The sequence below is a fragment of the Lagopus leucura genome, unplaced genomic scaffold, assembly GCF_019238085.1.
Source record: "Lagopus leucura isolate 7727_CA_CO unplaced genomic scaffold, USGS_WTPT01 Super-Scaffold_100043, whole genome shotgun sequence".
NCBI classification, from domain to species: Eukaryota; Metazoa; Chordata; class Aves; order Galliformes; family Phasianidae; genus Lagopus; species Lagopus leucura.
The window spans coordinates 3,933,271-3,951,350 of NW_024962290.1; the positions used below are offsets into that span (position 1 = coordinate 3,933,271).

At 56.8% G+C, this 18,080-nt stretch overlaps 1 protein-coding gene across 2 annotated transcripts in view; it reads right to left on the reverse strand.

Moving 5' to 3' along the window:
• Positions 1 to 1,062: 1,062 nt before the first annotated feature.
• The window catches only part of KCNC4 (potassium voltage-gated channel subfamily C member 4), a 17,553-nt gene continuing 535 nt past the window's right edge, over positions 1,063 to 18,080 (reverse strand). Inside the window, exons 2-5 of one of the 2 annotated variants that reach the window (XM_042884064.1) lie at positions 16,957 to 17,703; positions 11,549 to 12,485; positions 10,216 to 10,401; positions 1,063 to 1,772 (exon numbers count right to left, since the gene is read on the reverse strand). In XM_042884064.1, the coding sequence (XP_042739998.1) occupies positions 1,711 to 1,772; positions 10,216 to 10,401; positions 11,549 to 12,485; positions 16,957 to 17,607 (1,836 nt within the window). In that variant the 5' untranslated portion in view covers positions 17,608 to 17,703 and the 3' untranslated portion in view covers positions 1,063 to 1,710. Of the gene's footprint in view, positions 1,773 to 5,871; positions 6,458 to 10,215; positions 10,402 to 11,548; positions 12,486 to 16,956; positions 17,704 to 18,080 lie in introns of those variants that run through there. The other variant, XM_042884063.1, reaches the window with a different exon arrangement.

Genomic DNA, 18,080 nt, shown 5'->3' on the forward strand with positions numbered 1-18,080 from the left:
GCATCGATCCCAGCCCAACCGCGGCGTGCAGCACCCTCAGGGACACAGCAGCTGCTCAGCAGCATTGTGCTCACTGATGGCTCTCTCCCAGGCTAGGAAGCAGGCTCTGCTGTAATTGCTGCTTGGCCATCAGCCACTGATTGCTCACACTTGTGGCTGCTTTCTTCCCTTTCAGCTCTGTGGCAGCTCTTTGGTCGCCGTCCCTCCCCACCCCCCACTCTGGGTTTATAACCTTCCCCTTCTCCCTCCGCAGCCCTGAATAGACGGCTTCATGCCCCTGGGTGGGTTGTCATTGGAGGAATAAGAAAACACAGAACAGCACATTACTGGGGCTTCAGCTGGGCCTCCCCTGCTCGCTGCAGCAGCCAAGCTGGGCTTTTGGGCTTTTTCAGGGCTTTTTGAGGGCTTTTTGAGTGCTGCAGCCACCTGGTTCAGAGGCTCTAAACCACTTCAGAAGCCATTCCAATCCGAAAGGTGTGAGATCCCCATGTGTGAATCAGCCTCGTGCTGCCTGCTTGGCTCTGCTGCCTTCTGCCCCTGCAGCCTGGAGAGCTGCACCCCTTCACCTCCATGCGTTGTTCACTCTGAAACCTAATGATGGCACCGCTACGGCTTTACTGCTGATTAGCTCAGCTCTGCTGCTCAGAGCAGGGAGAGGCAATGCACTGGTCAGCTCTGCAGTGCTTCCCTCCACCAAATGAAGATGTTGCAACCAGTGTGAGCTTTCCAAGAGGGCTCTGATGCAATGTGAGGACGGCACGGCCACCGGGACCGCGATCCATGGGCAAGGAGGGACACTTCAAGGCAGGGGGTGTGGGAGCTGACTCAGCTCACGGATGTCTTTATTTGAACTCTAGTGCAGCTGGACAGGGAGAGGCATGCGTACAGGACAGAGAAAATGGGAGTAGTATTGCCTTCATCACAGAGATATGGAACAGTATTAGAAAGACACCGACCCTTTCAGGCCAGCCAGGCTCACCCCACCTCAGCACCCGTCCCCATTCCCTATTGCTTCCCATCCCCATCCCCCCAGCCCACCCCATGATGGCGCAGCACCCCGTGTGTGGCACCCAGTGTGGAGGAGAGCCCCAGTTTGACGATGGAGGTGCTCAGAGCGTGGATGGGGCACTGTGCAGGAGTGAGGGGTGAGCAGCTGGTGGGACTCTGGCTGGGTCACATCAGCAGGATGGCAGAGGCTGGGGCACGTGTCCGAAAGCAGGGGCAGAGGATGGGGCAGAGCACAGCAGGGCTGGCAGCAGGCAGGGAGCCCCTCACTGCCCCTCTTCAGCAAGGGACTCGGCTGCTAAACCCACTACTCCAGCCATGAGGATGGCAGCCAGAGCTTTGGGTCGCTGCATGGGGCAGGCAAAGCTCACCGGGAGAACATCCCTCGGCCTCGGGGGGGAATGCAGCCCTCAGCCTGGGGCAGAGCATCCCTCGGGTTTGGGGAGAGCAGCCCTTGGCACCGGTGACAGCACCTCCCTTGGGCAGAGCATCCCTTGGCCTTGGGGAGAGCATCCCTGCACCGTAGGGAGGGCATCTTTAGGGGAATGCATCACTCGGCCTCAGGGAGAGGATCCTTGAGCCATGGGATAGCATCCCTGGGCCTCAGGGAACGCATCCCTCCGGGCAAACATCCCTTAGCTTCAGGGAGAGCATCCCTCGGGGCACACGTCCCTCGCTGGGGCGCTGCCTGCATCCAGCTGGGGCTCAGGAGAAGGTGACCACCTCACCCTGGGGGTAACTGGAAGAGAGGACGTCTTGGCAGGTGTCTGCAACGAAAGACAGAGGTATTAAACGTAGCATTGGGCACCGCTTCCATCAGCTGTCTGTGGGGAAAGAGAGGGAGAGAGACACTGAGCTCCACGGGACCAACACTTGATGCGGTGCAGAAAGCGTAGTGCAAAGGGATGCAGCCTTCTCCTGCTGTTCCATCAATAAACTGATAAAACTACTTTTTTAAATGCCTTCAAATGGGCTCAGACACCCTCAGCCAAGGTGGAGACGTGGGAAATGGGTGGAGAACCAAGGAGAAATAGACGTAGGGGTGGGAATGTGAGGAATGCCTCCACCTCAGCTCCTCCTTGGTTCCCCACCACTACTGGAATTGAGGTTAAAGAGCAAAGAACAAAGAAGGAAATCATCATCCTCACCGCATCCTCCAGGAAAGCTGCTTGTGACCAAAGTCTCCAAACCAACCCCCAGCCAGATGTCCCAAAGCCAAGCTGAGTGCATTAATATCCTGCAGTGGTTTATTTTTCTCTCTCTCTCTCTCTCTCTTTCTCATTCGTTATCATTGAATTAATTAACATTGATTGGAGCTCTGAGTCACAACGCCGCCCATCCCCGTGTGCCAGGTTTCCAGGGGCCGTCAGGCGGGGAGACAGCTCTGATCCTCCTGATAAGCACGGGGCTGCCCTTTCCTCCCAGCAATATTGCTGCAGAACCCAGTGCTGGGCTCTCGTGGCTCCTTTCACCCCCCGCAGCTCCAAAACTTGGCTTCCCCAAAAGAAATCTCCCATCCTCTGCTGCTGTGGGTTGGGTTCTCCACGCGCACACCGTCTTTTCGATGCCACATCCCAGCCAAATGCTGAGGGATTACAGCCCATAGCTCCCAGGGCAGCGTGTCCCCAGTGATGGGCTGCTTTGGGGATCCGCCTTCATCCCCGTGCAGAAACATGGGTGAGATGCAGCTGCTGCAATCCGGGGCTGTTCCCACTTTGGAGAGCAGCTGGAAGCTCTCTGTGGGTCCCTGGGCCAGCTGGAGCATCCCCAGCAGCTCTATCGATTTCCCAGGGACACAACCCAGCTTTTAACTCCCATCTCCTCCTCCTCCTCCTCCCTGCTCAGAGCCGTTCCATGGCTGAGCTCAGACCTGCTGCCCGCATCCCCCAGGGAGCTCCTTGGGAAGCAGCTCAGCAGCCCCGGAGAAATCAGTGCGACTACAAAGAAATCACAACAGATGAGAGTTTTGTTTAATCGCCGTCCCCAGATAAAGCCACTGCCCTCCTGTTTGCACCCATCCGATGTGAATCAGCCTGTGATCCGGCCCCAAAACCCCTTCGGTTTGCAGGAGGAGTTGCCAGATCCACCTCCAAAAATGCCCACTTTCCTCCTAATGGATTTCCCCAGACAGCCCCACCTCTGCCCTCCGCCTCCTGCCCCAGCACAGCGTTTGGGCAGGTCGCAACCCAATTCTGCAGGTGGTTTTCCTGTTTCTTTTATGTTCTGGGAGGTCTGTTTGAGGACAAGAGGCTGTGCAGGCGAAGCATCAGAGCCGATCCCACGGAGAGGCTGCAGTGGGCAGCATTGGGCTGGAGCCACCGACCACCCTAGAAAGCATTTGGGTCCAGCCCACAGGATGCTTTTTCCAACTCCATAGGATGCTTTTCTTCTCTCTGCTGCAACGGGGGGGGATTTGCAGAGGGGCAGAGGACCCCAATCCTCACCCAGCACTGCAGAGCTTGGGATGAACCTCAACCTGCTCCTCCAATCAGAGCCACTGCCCAAGCAGAGGAGCAGAGCGCCGGACTGGGAGGTGGGAGAAGGAGGCACTATTTTTAAGCTCAGCTGCGTCTTATTTTGCATCTGCCTCTGCTCTCTGCATTCCTCGTCAGCACGGGCAAAGGCTACGGCTGCTTGTTTTTTATATCATTTTATTGTCATCACATCAGCACGGAGGATTTTTTCCTGGCAGTCAGGGGAAGTCAGAAACAGGCTGCTTCTGGGTAGAGCAATTACTCTCCTGACATCTTCACCTCCCGCCCCACCGCCTGACAGACCTTGCTATTTTCTCGGCTCTTTCGGGGCATCTCCTGAGAAACAGAGCAGTTGTTGCAGCAATAACAATTAATACTTTGCACGCAACCCGGGCTCCTGCCGCAGCACAGGACGGCCCCCGGAGCGACAGGCAGATGAAGGTTGATGGGGGCACTGCCCCAAAGCCCCCCCAGCTCCTGAGGATGAGCTGCTCGCAAAGTGCTGCCAGCTTCAGCAGACAGACAGACGGATGCAGGGACACAGATCACAGCCTGGAGCTCTGCAGGTGGGAAGAGCGTCCCTGAGCCCATCCGTGCTACGGAGCAGCGCCTGCAGCTGCGATGGGGAGGGCAGCACAGGGTGCAGTTCTCCCCGGTGCTGTGCTGGACACAGGGATGCAGCGCACGGAGCACAGCGTCCTGCTGGGACGAGGTGATCCCAGCAGCTGAGCAGGACAGGACGCAGCTCTGCCTTTAGGGCTGGTGGGGCAGCAGCAAGCTCAGCCGCTGCATCTCAGCCACTGCAGCTCAACCACCGAGTTCAGCCTCTGCAGTTCAACCATCATTGCAGCTCAACCACTGAGTTCAACCTCCGCAGCTCAACCGATGCATCTCAGCCACAGCAGCTCAACTACTGCAGTCCCATCACTGCAGCTCAACCAAAACTGCAGCTCAGCCATCACTGCAACCCCACCACCGCAGCACAGCCATCGTTGCAGCTCGACCACTGCAGCTCGACCATCACTGCAGTTCAATCACCGCACACTGCTGAGATTTTAAACCCCGTTTTTGGAGCAGGGCAGAGGCAGCCCGTGCTGCTCTCAATCGATCCCCTTTGCCAAGAATAAATCAAACCACCTTGCTTTCTCCCAGTGCGTTTCAACTGAGCCGGAACGCGCGCTCCTCTCCAGATCCCTAAACATAGACAAGTGGCTGGGAGGATATTTGGGGGAAGTATCGTATTCACTCGCTCTATTCTTATCCTATTCTCCAGGCAGCCAATTTTGGCCACCGTTTGTGATAAGACTCCAGGCTGCAGAGCCATTTAGCGCTCTGCTCTTCTGATCCATCGCAGCTCCTCTTATATTCTTAGCAGCGGCATTAACCCCTGCTCTCTCACCCCCAAAACCCACCGGGACCTCACCCGAAAATCCCAGCACCCCACTGCCCCCAAACTGCTATTCAGAGGAAGGCGAGGGGGGGAGGGGGGAGGAAGGAGAGCGAAGATGCTGTGGGTTTTTCACCAGTTTGGTGCCTCCCACAGAAATGCCTCTGTCTCCCATTCGGGGCCCTGTTGTTTGAGAGGAGCTTTTTGCACATTAGTCATGCCTTCCACCCAGTTGCATAACGCCGAGGCTAAAAATTGCAAAGCGTGGCTCCACGTTGGCTCTAACAGGAAACCAGGGATCAACGTTGTGGTGCACCGAGGGTTTTCCACACCAAACCTGTGGCTGCTGGGGTTAATTCTCTGCTTGCAACGCTCCTCCAAACCTAAAGCCTTTCTGCACCACGCAGGGCTGCTGGCTCTGCTTGGCTTGTCCCCAACGCCAGCACCCGACCTTGAGTAAATCATTTATGATTCCGAGCCCACGGAAAGCACAGAGGGTCACCTTGTGCCTTGCATGGATTCGGGAGGGGGGGGGGGGGGGAAATCTCAGCTCCTCCTGCTCCAAACACAGAGAGTGCTCCGAGGGGAAGGATGTGCTGAGATGCACCAGGACCTCACCCTCCCATGAGCCCCATCCCCCTCCCACCCCATGGGATGCTGTGCCCCACAGCCTGAACCCATCCCAGCAGAGCACTGCCTGCCCCTTGGGGCACCACCAGTTCTCCCATCACACCCAGCTCTCCCGCTCCCCAGTTCTCAGCAGCAGCTTTCCCAGCTGCTCCTTTCCCCACATATTCTCTCCCCCCACCTCCCAGCTCTTTATGGACCATCCCCCATCCCATCCTTTATCCCCCCTACTTGAAAGGGGCTGTTGTTGAGGTTGCAAAACCCCATCCCTCCTTGAGGCCACCCCAACTCAAACAGAGAAAGCAGACACAAGCAGAGAAGCAGAGTTAGGCACAGAAAAAGCACCAAACAAGAGGGGAACTGCTGCCGGGCAGGGAATAGAGATTTATTCATCCGGTTCCTCCAGAAATTGGAGGCTGTTTGAAAAGGAGCCCTAAAATGAGATGAACTCAGCCATTTCCAGCACAACGATGTGTAATTTGATGAGTCAACGCATCCTTCTTGCATTCCCAGCCCAAGTGCAAACGGGCCACGGGAAGGGACCGCACACCCTCAGCCCAAAGTACTGGGGACGAGCGAGGTGTCCAGGGGATGAAAAACACCGAGCAGCCCTCCCACCCCCGTGGGGACTGTCCCAAACGCACAGACACGAGAGGATGAAGTGCATGGAGACGTCAGGGGTCCTGTCTGCAGGCATGGGAGCAGGGCTGGGCTGCAGGTTAAGGCCCGCTTCTTGGTGATGGGGACATCCTGGGCACCGCTGGGGACACAGCATCGCAGGGATGGGGGGACAGAGCGACACGGGGAGCGCGCGGCCGACACACAAAGCGGGATCCGGGCGGCATTTAGAGGATGGAAGGGACGGGGGAGCAGGGAGAGCTGTAGCGCGAGGCGAGGGGAGCCAACCCCCCCGCAGGTCCTGCCACACCATCTATGCTGTTTAGGCTCCGGGATTTTCCATAGCCTTTGTGAAGAAAAGGGACAGAGGTGAGGTTAGAGCTGCATTCAGCCCCGCGCCTGAAGGCTAAGCCCCCTCCCCAAAAGATCCAGCAAGAGCAGCGCCGCTCCTTGCAGCCTCTAAGAGCCTGCTGAGCCCTCTCCCCCCCCACCCTGCACCCCACAGCCACCCCTTCTGCAGGGGATGCCCCACAGCGTGGAGCCGTGCCGGTGGTGGGGCACTGCATCACCCCACTGCTGGGCCTGGAGTCTGAATGAGGGATGAATCCGGGCAGTTTGTGGGCTGAAGTGATTGGGGAAAGCAGTGGAATTCAAACAAATGTGGGATTTGGAAGGAGTTATTCCCCCAGCTCTGGATTGTTAAGCAGCAAGCTGCTGCTGACACCTTTCTGTATGCAGAGGAGCAGGTAGAAACGCTCAGGATTTTCCGTGAGCAATCGCACTGAAGAGCAAACATTTCCATTTCTGTACGTATGGGAGCTCTTTGCAAACTCCCCAAAAGCCAGGAGCTGCTTGGGCTCAGATGGAAAAGCAACAGCCAGATGTTCTCCCAGGTCAAAAGCAACACTTCTTGGGGAAAGAACCCAACTATTTGCACTGAAAATGGGATTGATGTCCAAACAGCAGCCCTGGTTAAGAGCACACGTGAGCCCTGAGCTGTGACATTTGCCCCAGCCCTGAAGGCCACCACGGCTTCCACCAAGGGCCAGCTTTGCTAATTGCCACCAGCCCACTCCGTTTGAGGAGCTGCTCTCCCAGCAAGCCATGCAGGTGCTAACTGAGGTCACCGGGATTGCTTTCAAAACACGTTTGTTGCCAAGGAGCAGTGCACACCCCAGGAGCCAGCAGTGCCGTGCACCCCATGATGCAAATCCTTGTGGTGCACGTGCATGCTCACACATGCTTTGAGCCAGCAGCAGATGGGGATGGGGTAATGCAAGCAGGCAGCAGAGCCCAGCAACACGTGTGCGTTTACCAGCAGCCTGGTGCCCGCATGCTGCTTGCACACACTCACGTCCCTGGGCAAACGTGGGTTTGTCCCTGCACCCCCCCAGCCGAGCATCACCAGCAGATGCTCACACGAGCACTTGGTCCACATGCCAGGCATGGCTCTGCCCTAATAGCGAGAAGCAGAGCAAAATCAGTGCTGTGATGCACTGAGCTCTGGCAGCCAAGCTAAAGACTTGGTGCTTTGCAATGCTGGGTGCTGCTAAAGGTGGTAAATCCCATTCTCTCCATCTAATGCCATTCGCCATGCCCTCTCTAGAAGGGCTGCTCTGGTTTTTGCCTTGCTGTTCCTAGACCATCCTAACTCACCTTGCTTGCTGCTGGCCTTGTCCTGCCTCCATATCTCTGCATGAAAGCAGAGGATGTGTGCTCAGGTGCCAAGAGCCATGCCAGTATCTGTGTCCCAGCAGGACGCATTGCTGGAGGGAGATAAGGGGTCTGCAGCAACCCCCAGCAGCAGGGAGGAAGGAAAGGGACCCCACTGGAAGCAGCTAAAGGGACACAAGATAAATGCCACCACACAGGTGTCACACCACGTTCTGGTTCCATCTGAGGGGTGGTGGGCAGTGGGGGCTTTTCTCTTTGAGCTGCCCCCAAAGAAACCAACTGTTGGCATCAGTGCTCCAACCGTAGCAGCCGCCAAGATCTGCAGCTTGTTCCTGAAGCAGCCCCGTCTCCTGATTCCCACAGCTTGTACAGACATGGGTACCTGTCCCAGCATCTGACAGATGGCCATCAGCAAATCGGGCTCCGAACCAAGCTCATCTCAATTTGCAGAGCTGCCAGCATCCCAGTACCAGAACAAACAGCCTCAGCAGGAGATAAATCAGGAAAAGGTGCTCTGCGGCTCCCAGCACCCTCAGGCACGAACATGGGAAGATGCTCTGCCCTCTGCCCACCTCTGACCCTACCCACATTGGAATATGTCACCATGGAAGATGTCAGCCTGAACCCCAGTCCCACCTGCCCATCCCCAATGGCACAAGTACTGAGGTTTCCCCTTCCTAAAGGGTCTCACACATTGCTGAACGCCAGGCCACCTCCCAGCAGAGCCTTCAGGAGGTTGGGTGACCCACGTAGACACGCATTTTTAATTGCAATGAAGCACTCTGGTATCTGCAGGAAGGGCAGCAGAACCACCCAGAGATCACCACAGTGCCCTTCTGAAGAACTCTCAGTGCCACCCCACAAGAAAAATGACAGCAGTATTAATTTCCTGGCCTTATTTCTTGGAACAAAGTGGTCTTTAAGGTCCCTTCCATCCCAACCCAAGTCACTCGGTTTGGGAGCCCAGCAAGAGCTGCACTGCACCCTCAGCAGTTCGATCTTCCAGTGGCATCAAGGGGTCCCAGCTGCAATTCCTCAGCTGAAGAGCTGCCAGACCTGAGCATCTCCCAAGGATGAAGGCTTCCACCCTCCCCCCCATCCCTTCCACTGTCCTCCCCAGGGCAGAAGCAGAACCCTTCCCCTCTCTTTAGGGAGCAGCGAGGAAAGAGCCCAACTTCAGAGGAAACAGCACCTCCAGGCAAAGCACCGAGAACTCCGAGCACATATTTGTACAACGCTCTGCTGCCCAAAGATGAATGTGGCTTTTATTTTTTTTTCCCCTTCTTTTTAAGGGAGGAGGTTGTGTGGGAACACCAAAGGGAATCCTTGATTTCCCAGGAGAACGCAACCAATTTGCTCCTGCTAATATAATAACTGCCATCATCCCAAACACCAACCCACAGCTCCAGGGCTGCTGGAGCCCGGGGAGCAAAAGGCACTGGGGGGTGTGGGATGGACCAAAGCACCACGGCTGGGGGTCACAGCCCCCAAAATGAGACCCTTCCTCTTTGCCAAGCAACGAATTGAGGGCTTGCAAGGCACAGCATCATCCTTCACCCTGCCTGGCCCCAGCTCCCATGCGCTGGGGTGAGGGACTGGGACTAACCGGGGTTAAGCAGTGCTGAGAAGAGAGAAGTAGGTCAGTGCTGCAGCTCTGCATCCTCCCACACCCCCTCGGATGTACAAGAGAGCAGGAAAACTGCACAACTAAAGAACAGAGCCATGCCCTAAGGATCAACCCAGCAATCCAGGGTGCAGGTGGATTCCGTGGCTCCAGGTGGGCAGAGGATGCAATGGGACCCAACTGAAGAAGACTGCCTCTTTGTCGCTGGAAGAAGAGCTCTGTGTTTTCCTGGCTGGTCTCCCCCACAGTTTTCTCCCAACACTTCCCAAAGCTCACTTCCTAAACCCAGAGGAGACAGCCTTCCTGGCAACCCCGTGCTTTTGGCAAGGCAGCAGTTGACACAGCACGATTCCCCACGCTCAAAGCCACCAAAAGGCATCGGAGGAGGAGAGGGAAGGGACAGAGAAAAGACCACAGACTCTTTTTCCCTGCTGAAAACCTTTCGGCCTGCTTCAGCCACAATCTCATCACCTCCTCAGGAGAGGCACAGCACCCTGAGATGGGTGGGTGAGGGGAGCAGAGGCACAGCTGTCCCCACAGAAGGCAGCGTGACAAACATCAAGTCCCAGATCTCAAACAGTGGCAATCAGGGGAGGAGAAAACAAGAAGGTAAGAGCTGCCACAGAGAGACACAATGGATGGAAATGAAGCGGATGGAGAGGCAGAGAGACAAGGGGACTTGGGGGCCTGGAAATGGAAGGAGCAGAGAAGAGCCAGGCAGGCAGATGGAGATGAATCCCAGCCTCAAACAGATGCAGGAAGCCTTGCCCCCAACCCACGGCTCCCAGCACCAGCCCTGACTGTACCTTTTTGGATGCCTCCATCTGCTGTGCAGGAGAAGTCACCCGTGGCCAGGAGGAAGCACGTGGAGGATTTCTTGTTCTTGTCCCTGGTGCTCGAGCGTCGCATGGGCCGCTTCTCCTCATCAGATGGGGACAGCGGCTGCTCCTCGTCTGACAGCACCACATTGGCCTCACCATTCTGCTTGGAGTCTGCAAGAAGGGCAGCAGACATCCATCAGCAGGAGGAACCTGCAAGGCAATGTGCTCAGGGCGGCCAGAAGAGGCTCAGCAGACCCCTACAATGGGATCATAGGTAGCTCAGAGCAGCTTCCAAAAATCCAGGCATATCCAAGCCAAAATACAGCTACCAAGGAAGCAGAACCACGCTAAATCTTAACCCCAAACAACAACTCTTCCTGCTACTGAGGGCTGTATACCCTGGGTCTTTGAAATCCACCTCCACAGCTGATGGGAATTTGCTCTTCCACATTCACACCATCTGCAATAGGAAGTGCTGATTTATGCCACCTGACTCCTATGCCATCTGAGAAGATGCTCTGCACGCTGAAGATCCATCCTGAGTTCCTGAATCAGTGCTGGGGTGAAGGAATGGGCTTTTGACAGCTCCTCCTGCTTCCTGCTGTGGGGTCTCCTGGGGCAGATGGGCTGTGAGGCAATTGGAAAATATATGCTGGGTGCCCAGCATCCCCCTAGCTCAGCCCAAGTGATGCTGCCCATAGCTGGGCTGTGCAGAGACAGGGACGTCTCTTCTTCTAACTGGGAGAACACACTGGCAATGCCCCAAACTCCAGGTCAGTGCATGAGACCAAAGTACAAACGTATGGAGGCTGATTTTGCTCCTGCCTGGGCAGCGCTGGGCTCATTGCGCAGGGAGACCACATCTCACTGGAGATGAATGGGAAAGTGAGGTCAGGCAGTACCTATGGAGTTATCAGTTTTGGTGAAGCACAGCCTGATTGACGGCGTGAGGAAGGAAAACAAAACTGACCCTGACGAAGTGAGACGGGGATTGGGATGACGGTCTGCAAGAGTTGCTCTGTGGTCCGTAGCAGTTGGGTCAGTGGTCTTACCTCTGTCAGGGTAAGCAGGATGTACAGCAGGCAGGGACCCCCTGAATCACACCAAGGTGGCTTGATCTGTGTTTGGAGAGCAGAACATGGCCCTTCCCCCGTGCCCAGCTCCAGTGGGAGATCCACCAACACCACTCCCCGTACCCAGGTGTCCCAACCAAGACCTCAGCAACCCGCGAGCCCATGGCAGCGTATGGGAACCGAGCCACAGCCTTGGGGGCTCCCAGAGGTCTCCCCCTCCCTCTGCCCCACCTTTGGGGTCTCACCTGACCGCTTCCGCTCGGCCACCCCTTCCTCTACCGCCAAGGGGCAAGTGTCGCTCTGGGTGCTGTTGCGGGGGGAGTTCTCCTCAGATTTGCAGTAGGTGGGGGAGTCCATCGGGGCCGGACGGGGTATATGCTTTTTCTTCTTCTTTGGCAGCTTCTGCTTGGCCATGGCCAGCGAATAATACATCCCAAAGTTATTGACAATGACGGGCACAGGCATGGCGATGGTGAGCACCCCAGCCAGCGCACAGAGAGCCCCCACCACCATGCCCGACCAGGTCTTGGGGTACATATCACCATAGCCCAGCGTCGTCATCGTGACCACGGCCCACCAGAACCCGATGGGGATGTTCTTAAAGTGAGTCGGGTCGCTCCCGCTGGAGTCAGACGTCTTGGCTCCGATCCGCTCGGCGTAATAGATCATGGTGGCAAAAATCAAGACCCCCAAAGCCAGGAAGATGATGAGGAGCAGGAATTCGTTGGTGCTGGCCCGGAGAGTGTGACCCAGCACACGGAGACCCACAAAGTGTCGGGTCAGCTTGAAGATCCGAAGGATCCGGACGAAACGAACCACTCGCAGGAAACCCAGCACATCCCGAGCAGCTTTGGAGGACAGGCCACTGAGACCTACCTCCAGGTAGAAGGGCAAGATGGCCACAAAGTCAATGATGTTGAGCATGTTCTTAACGAAGAGAAGCTTATCTGGACAGCAGATGATACGAACCAGGAACTCGAGGGTGAACCAGAGGACGCAGACCCCTTCGATGTAGGTGAGGATGGGCTCCGTCTCCACTTTGTGCGTCAGCAGGATCGTCGTGGTGTTGCCCACCACGAGGGTCTCCGTCACGTTGACGTTGATGTTGAAGGCCTCGTGTGTCTCCAGGCAGAAGGTCGTGATGGAGACCAGGATAAAGAAGAGCGAGGCAAAAGCAACTACCTGCAAATGCAGAATTACCCAAGCTGTTAGCTGAATTTCCTGGGGATGCATGGAAAGATTTGGGTCACCTGGATGGAGAGAGCGCTGATGTTGTAGAGCACCATGATGATACCTGCAGGGCAGCCTGAGGCAAGCTGCTGGTGTCACCTGAGTTTAGTACATCCCTCCTCGTCCCTGCAAGCATATAGGAACAGCAGGGATGGGAGAAGTCCTCATCTGATAAAAATGAGGCTCAAAACATCCCGGGAGCTGTGCTGCTGCCACCCACCTCAAGACCAAGGATGGAGAATGGGGAAGTTTTGTTGTTTGGGTGTTCCTGTGTAGAGCCAGGGGTTGGACTGAGTGATCCTGGTGAGTTCCTTCCAACTTGGGATATTCTATGCTTCTACGACTCCATGATTTCATAATTTCCCATCAGTTGCCAGCAAACCTCAGAGCCTGAGGCCATCAGGGCCTTTCTCCAATGGTATGGATTGGGGGGGGGGTGTGCTGAGTTCCAGCTGTGGCTGGAGATGTGCTGGAGGTGACAGTGATGGGAATGAAGGCAGACCTGCCACAGCCTCTGTTTGGAGCACTGGGCGCACATGGGAGAAGGCAGCTGTGAGAGGACTAAGTCCAAGAGCAATTCAAACCAAACCCCCAACTCAGGCCATTCTATCACTCCATGAACCCAATGTGAGGTCTGAGACATGGGCAAGAACCCCTGAAAAAAGCATGAGAGCAGAAAATCCCTCCACCTCCATCTCCATCTCCATCTCCATCTCCATCTCCATCTCCACCTCCATCTCCATCATCTCCATCTCCATCTCCATCTAATCTCCATCTCCATCTCCATCTCCATCTCCATCTAATCTCCATCTCCATCTCCATCTCCATCTCCACCTCCATCTCCACCTCCATCTCCATCTCCCTCCTTCCAGGGCCGCTTTGGTTTCATGGGAGCAGGTTTTGCTCCAGCGCCCTTTGCTGCTAACACAGCTGCCTGCACCAGGCAGGATGCAATCTTCTGCTCCCACTGCATGGCTCATGGCATTGCAGACCCCCCTGCCCAGCTGCACTCTGCACCTCGAGCTGCTGGAGGCAACAGCCTGGGTCGTTGGCTGGAGTGAATCAGCAGAGGAGACAGCCCTGAGTCACGCTGGAGAAAAAAAAGCCCCAGCACGGTGGTAATGTGAGAGCATCCTCACGGGGTGTCCCCAAGGGCAAACCCACGTGGGTCTGGCATTGAGGAAAGCATCATCCCTCCCTCCCAAAGTGAGGTGTGAAGTTTAAACAGACTCAAATCGGCGGAGAAACCTCTGGAAGACGATTCTCCCCCCAGCGATGGGTGCTGGCCCAGGGATGGGCTGAGACGCCTCCTATCCTCCAGCAGAGCCTGATGGTGAGACCCTGCACTGCCCTGAAGGAGCAGTAGGGCAATGGAATAGGACTGCTGTGTGAGCTGTGGAGGTGAGAGCTGACAGCCCCAGGAGCAACAGCATCCTCTAAAAATAGGAGTCAGGTTCACAGCCAGTGCCAAGCAGTGCCTCCCCCCCCCCTCTCAGTCAGCAGTGCTGCTGCAGTTTTGTGTCAGCTGAAGACCTGACCTGAGATAGCCCAGCTGTAACCTCTGTTTTGCTCCAACCTCTTTTCTTTTTTTCTTTCCCCTAAGTGTCTTTAAAATAACATAAAATCCATGTCTATACACAGCAACCACCAACACAGCACTGCGAGTCCCACTAAACGAGTTCCCCAGAACCTGCAGATGATCCCTGTGCTTGGATGCAGCTTGGCAAGGGTGATCCCAAAAAAACCCATCTCCCTCCATGGGGTCTCTAGCCTGGAGGTCCCAATGGGCATGAGGTCAGTGCTGCAAAGGGGAAAAAAAGGAGGAGATACACGTAAGCAGGGTTTGGAAGCAGAGCTAAAACCACAGACAGAGCAGCTTCCAATGGGGAGCAGTGGAGATCGAGGCTGAACTTGGATGGCATCTAACCAGATGCTGGGAGAGAGATGGTGGAGGGAGAGGAAGATGGAAATAGCCACGAACCAACTGACTCAGAGCCCCAGGGGCTGCTCCAGGTGTGAGGAGGAGCAAAGAACGGAGGAATTCAGCCCCTGAGACTCTTAGTCACCGCTGTCACAGGATGTAGGGGCAGCACTCCTCCCCCTGCGGCCAGGTTTGGTGAGAGCAGCCATGGGATGTGCCGCATCCCCAAACCCCAACAGCCAGCACTGACCCTCTTCCACAGAGCAGGGGCACCCCAGTATGGGGAAATGCTAAACAAATCTTGCAGCATGGCTCCCAATTTGGAGGGGGATCCATGAACGTCGCACCAGAGGAGCATCCGAGTGGTGACACCAACCTGGTGACAGACCCCTGCAATAAGGGAGAGCACTGGGCAGGCTGCTGTCACTTGGGTTGGGTGCACTTCAGTTGCCCCTTCTGCTGGAGCACTTCTCCCAAATACTGCAAGACCACGTTGATATCTCTGCATGGAAAATACGACCCTGCAGGAATCACGGCTGGAAGCTGAGCTGAGCCCTTATCTCAGAGGGCACAGAAGGAAGGGAGCAGGGAGCTCCCAGCACAGCCCAGTGCTGCTCCATCCATCCCATCAGCTCCCAGTCAGACTTTGCAGCCTGGTTCCCCCCCTGCTGCTTCTGTTTAACGGATGCCTTTCCTGTAGCAGCTCGGCACAGAACAACAAAAACCTGACCTGAGTTGCTCTGCTCCATCATTTTGGTGCTGTGGTTCTTGATCTTTAATTCTTTCGATGCTCAGATGCAATGAACCCCCCGAGATGGGGAGAGGATTGGGCACCTCTTCTGCAGCAAGGAAAGCTCTGCTGCCCCAATACTGTGTGTGCTGTTCCTGTGTCAGCTGCAAAAACACCTCCTTGACAAAGTGACCCCTGCCCTCTGCATTGCTGGTGGGTGGGAAATGCCTCTGAGATTTCTTACCATTGATGGGTTTTTGCACCTCTAAAGGCATCCAGAATTCATTTGGTTCCCAAGTGCCCACGTCTGTGTGTGTGTGTGTGTCTGTGGCATGGGTACAGTGGGGGGAGCGTGGATGGATGGGCCCAGATGGCCTTGGAATGGGGTGGGAAGGTGTCTGGGGTCAGTTGGCAGCACTTTGGGGGTGATCTCAGAGCACTGGGGAGGGGAGGCTCTTTGGAAGGCAGAGCCCAGGCAGTGCTGTGAGCCCAAAGAGCCCAAAGGCAGGGGTTGGGAGCATGAGGAGATGCCCACTGTGGGAGATGGGGCTGCAGATGTGTAAGGATGTCAAACACACGCTGGGACTGCATGAGGTACATGGAAGGGTTGGGGGGGAACTGGGAGATGAATGCTGAGCCACTCTGTCACATTTCAGAAGTTGTGGCAGTCCAGCAAAGCTCCCATTGACTGGAAAAGGGGAAGGGCAAAAAAAAAGAAGACGTGGGGAAGGGCTGCCAGCCAGCCTCACCTCCGTGTCCTGCAAGGTCATGGAGCAGATCCTTCTGGAAGCAATCCTAAGGCACACGGAGGACAGGAAGAGCCAACACGGCTTCGCTGGGGGCAAATGGTGCCTGACATGTCGGGGGGCCTCCTGCAATGTGGCTGAGACCGTGGCACTGCTGCCCAGAGCTGTGAGCATCCCATCCTTGCAGTGCACGAGGCCACAGGTGGTCCTGGGCAGCCTGAGCTGGGGGAGACCCGGCCCAGGGCAGAGATTGGGCTTTTAGATCTTCAAGATCCCTTCCAAGGCAACCGTGCTGTGATCCTATGATTCTGAGAGGACTGTGTGTGTGTGAGAGCCGCAGCTGTGAGCCTGTGCTCACACGTGCTGATGGGGACCGTATGCTGAGCGTGGGCTGCACCAGTGTGGTGACAGCGAGGGGCATGGGTGCAGGGCACCAGCAGGGCTGCGTGGGGCACCTTCTGGGGCTTGAAGAAGGGTACGAGCTCCCTGGAGACAAAGGTAAGGATCCCATTTACTTCAGGACCCGATTTGGTATTTCCCTGCCCAGCATCCCCTGCCAGCACTCACACATGCCAGGGCACAGACCCATTAAGTGTTGTTTTTTTGGTATGTGCACACACACAAGCAAGAGGAAACAGTCCTGTCTGTCCTAGAGCATCCCGAAACTCTGCCAGGGCTCAGCCAGTCCCACACCTCTGTGACAGGACAGGAGGTGCTCAGCAGCACCCAAGGGTGCGAAGGGGACCACCAGCCTCAGCCCATATGTGGTGCATCGGGAAGGGATGGGGAGATGATGGAAGAGGTTTCCCAAGGGATGAGAGATGGCTGGGAGCACACTATGCAATGGAGCTTCCCATGGGATGGGAGGTGGTCAGGAATGGGACACCCCATGGAGCTTCCCATGGGATGGGAGGTGGTGAGGAGCACGATACGCAACGCATCCATCCCACTCTTGAAGATGGGGAGACGGAGACGTACCTGTAGCACGGCCCCAACCCCACTCACCAGCACATTTTGGGAGCTTACCCTTGCTGCCTTGGATGAATAGGGATCCTCAAAGAGCGCCCACATCCTGGGCTGCCAATTCCGACAGCAGCCACCCCCTCCGGCAGCCCCCGCTGCCCCCGGCGGCCTGTCCTCCATGCCCAGGCGTTGAAGGGCCATCTCCCTACCCCCTTCCTCTTCGGGCTCCTCTCCTCCAGCCCCTCCTCCAGGTTCAGGACTCTCAAAGATATCCAGGGCCTCTTCAGCATCGCGGTGCTGGCGGTATGTCATCCAGCAGCAGGGCTCCACGTCGGTCTCGTCGATGCCCCAGTAGGTGAGCTCCTCCTCGAAGAGGGGCCCGCAGATGTCGGCCGGGCAGTGCAGCTTGCCGGTTCGGTAGTAGTTGAGGACGTAGGAGAAGATCCCGGGGTGGCGATCGAAGAAGAACTCATTGCTTTTACCATCAAAGTCAAAATTGCTCTGGGCATCGGGGTCGGCGAGCCAGGCCAGGCGGGTGCCCGGCAAAGTCCGTAAGGTGCTTTTGTAGGTTTCGTGCCGGGTGCCCCCTACGTTGATGGTGATCTTGTCCGAGTCTTCCCCTTTGCCCATCTCTTCCTTCAGGCATGTTTTGGAAGGTGGTTTGTTCCCCGACTTGCGTCCGCGGTAGGAGGAGACACACACCGAGCTGATCATAGATTTCGGTGGACGGGAGACGCGCGCTACGCGCACCCTTCCTCCGGGCGAGGAGCCGGGGGTCGGCGGAGGCGGGCGAGGGGAGCAGCGATGGGACTGGAGAGGGCAGAACGGGGGAGGGCTCAGCCTTCGCTCCGGCCTCCGCCAGCCCCGGCGCCGGACGAGGGGAGCGGGATGGAGCCGAGCCGGACACCGCTGGCTGCCGGGGGCCGGCAGGGGAGGCTGCAACCTCCACCTCCTCCCAAGCCACCCCCCCGGATTAAATCCGCCCTCCGCCCGCAGCCAGCGCGGCCCCGGCGGGCAGCAACAAGTGGAGGCGGGTGGAGCGGGGGGAGGCTGCGGGTGGAGGGCCGGGGGGGTCCGACCGGGATGGAGGAGGCCGGGAGAGGGGAACGAAACCCGGTACCTGCAGCGCCGGTTGCCGGGGGGGCCCCGCCGCCCGCCCCTCCCGCCCCGCTCTCCCTCCGCCCCCC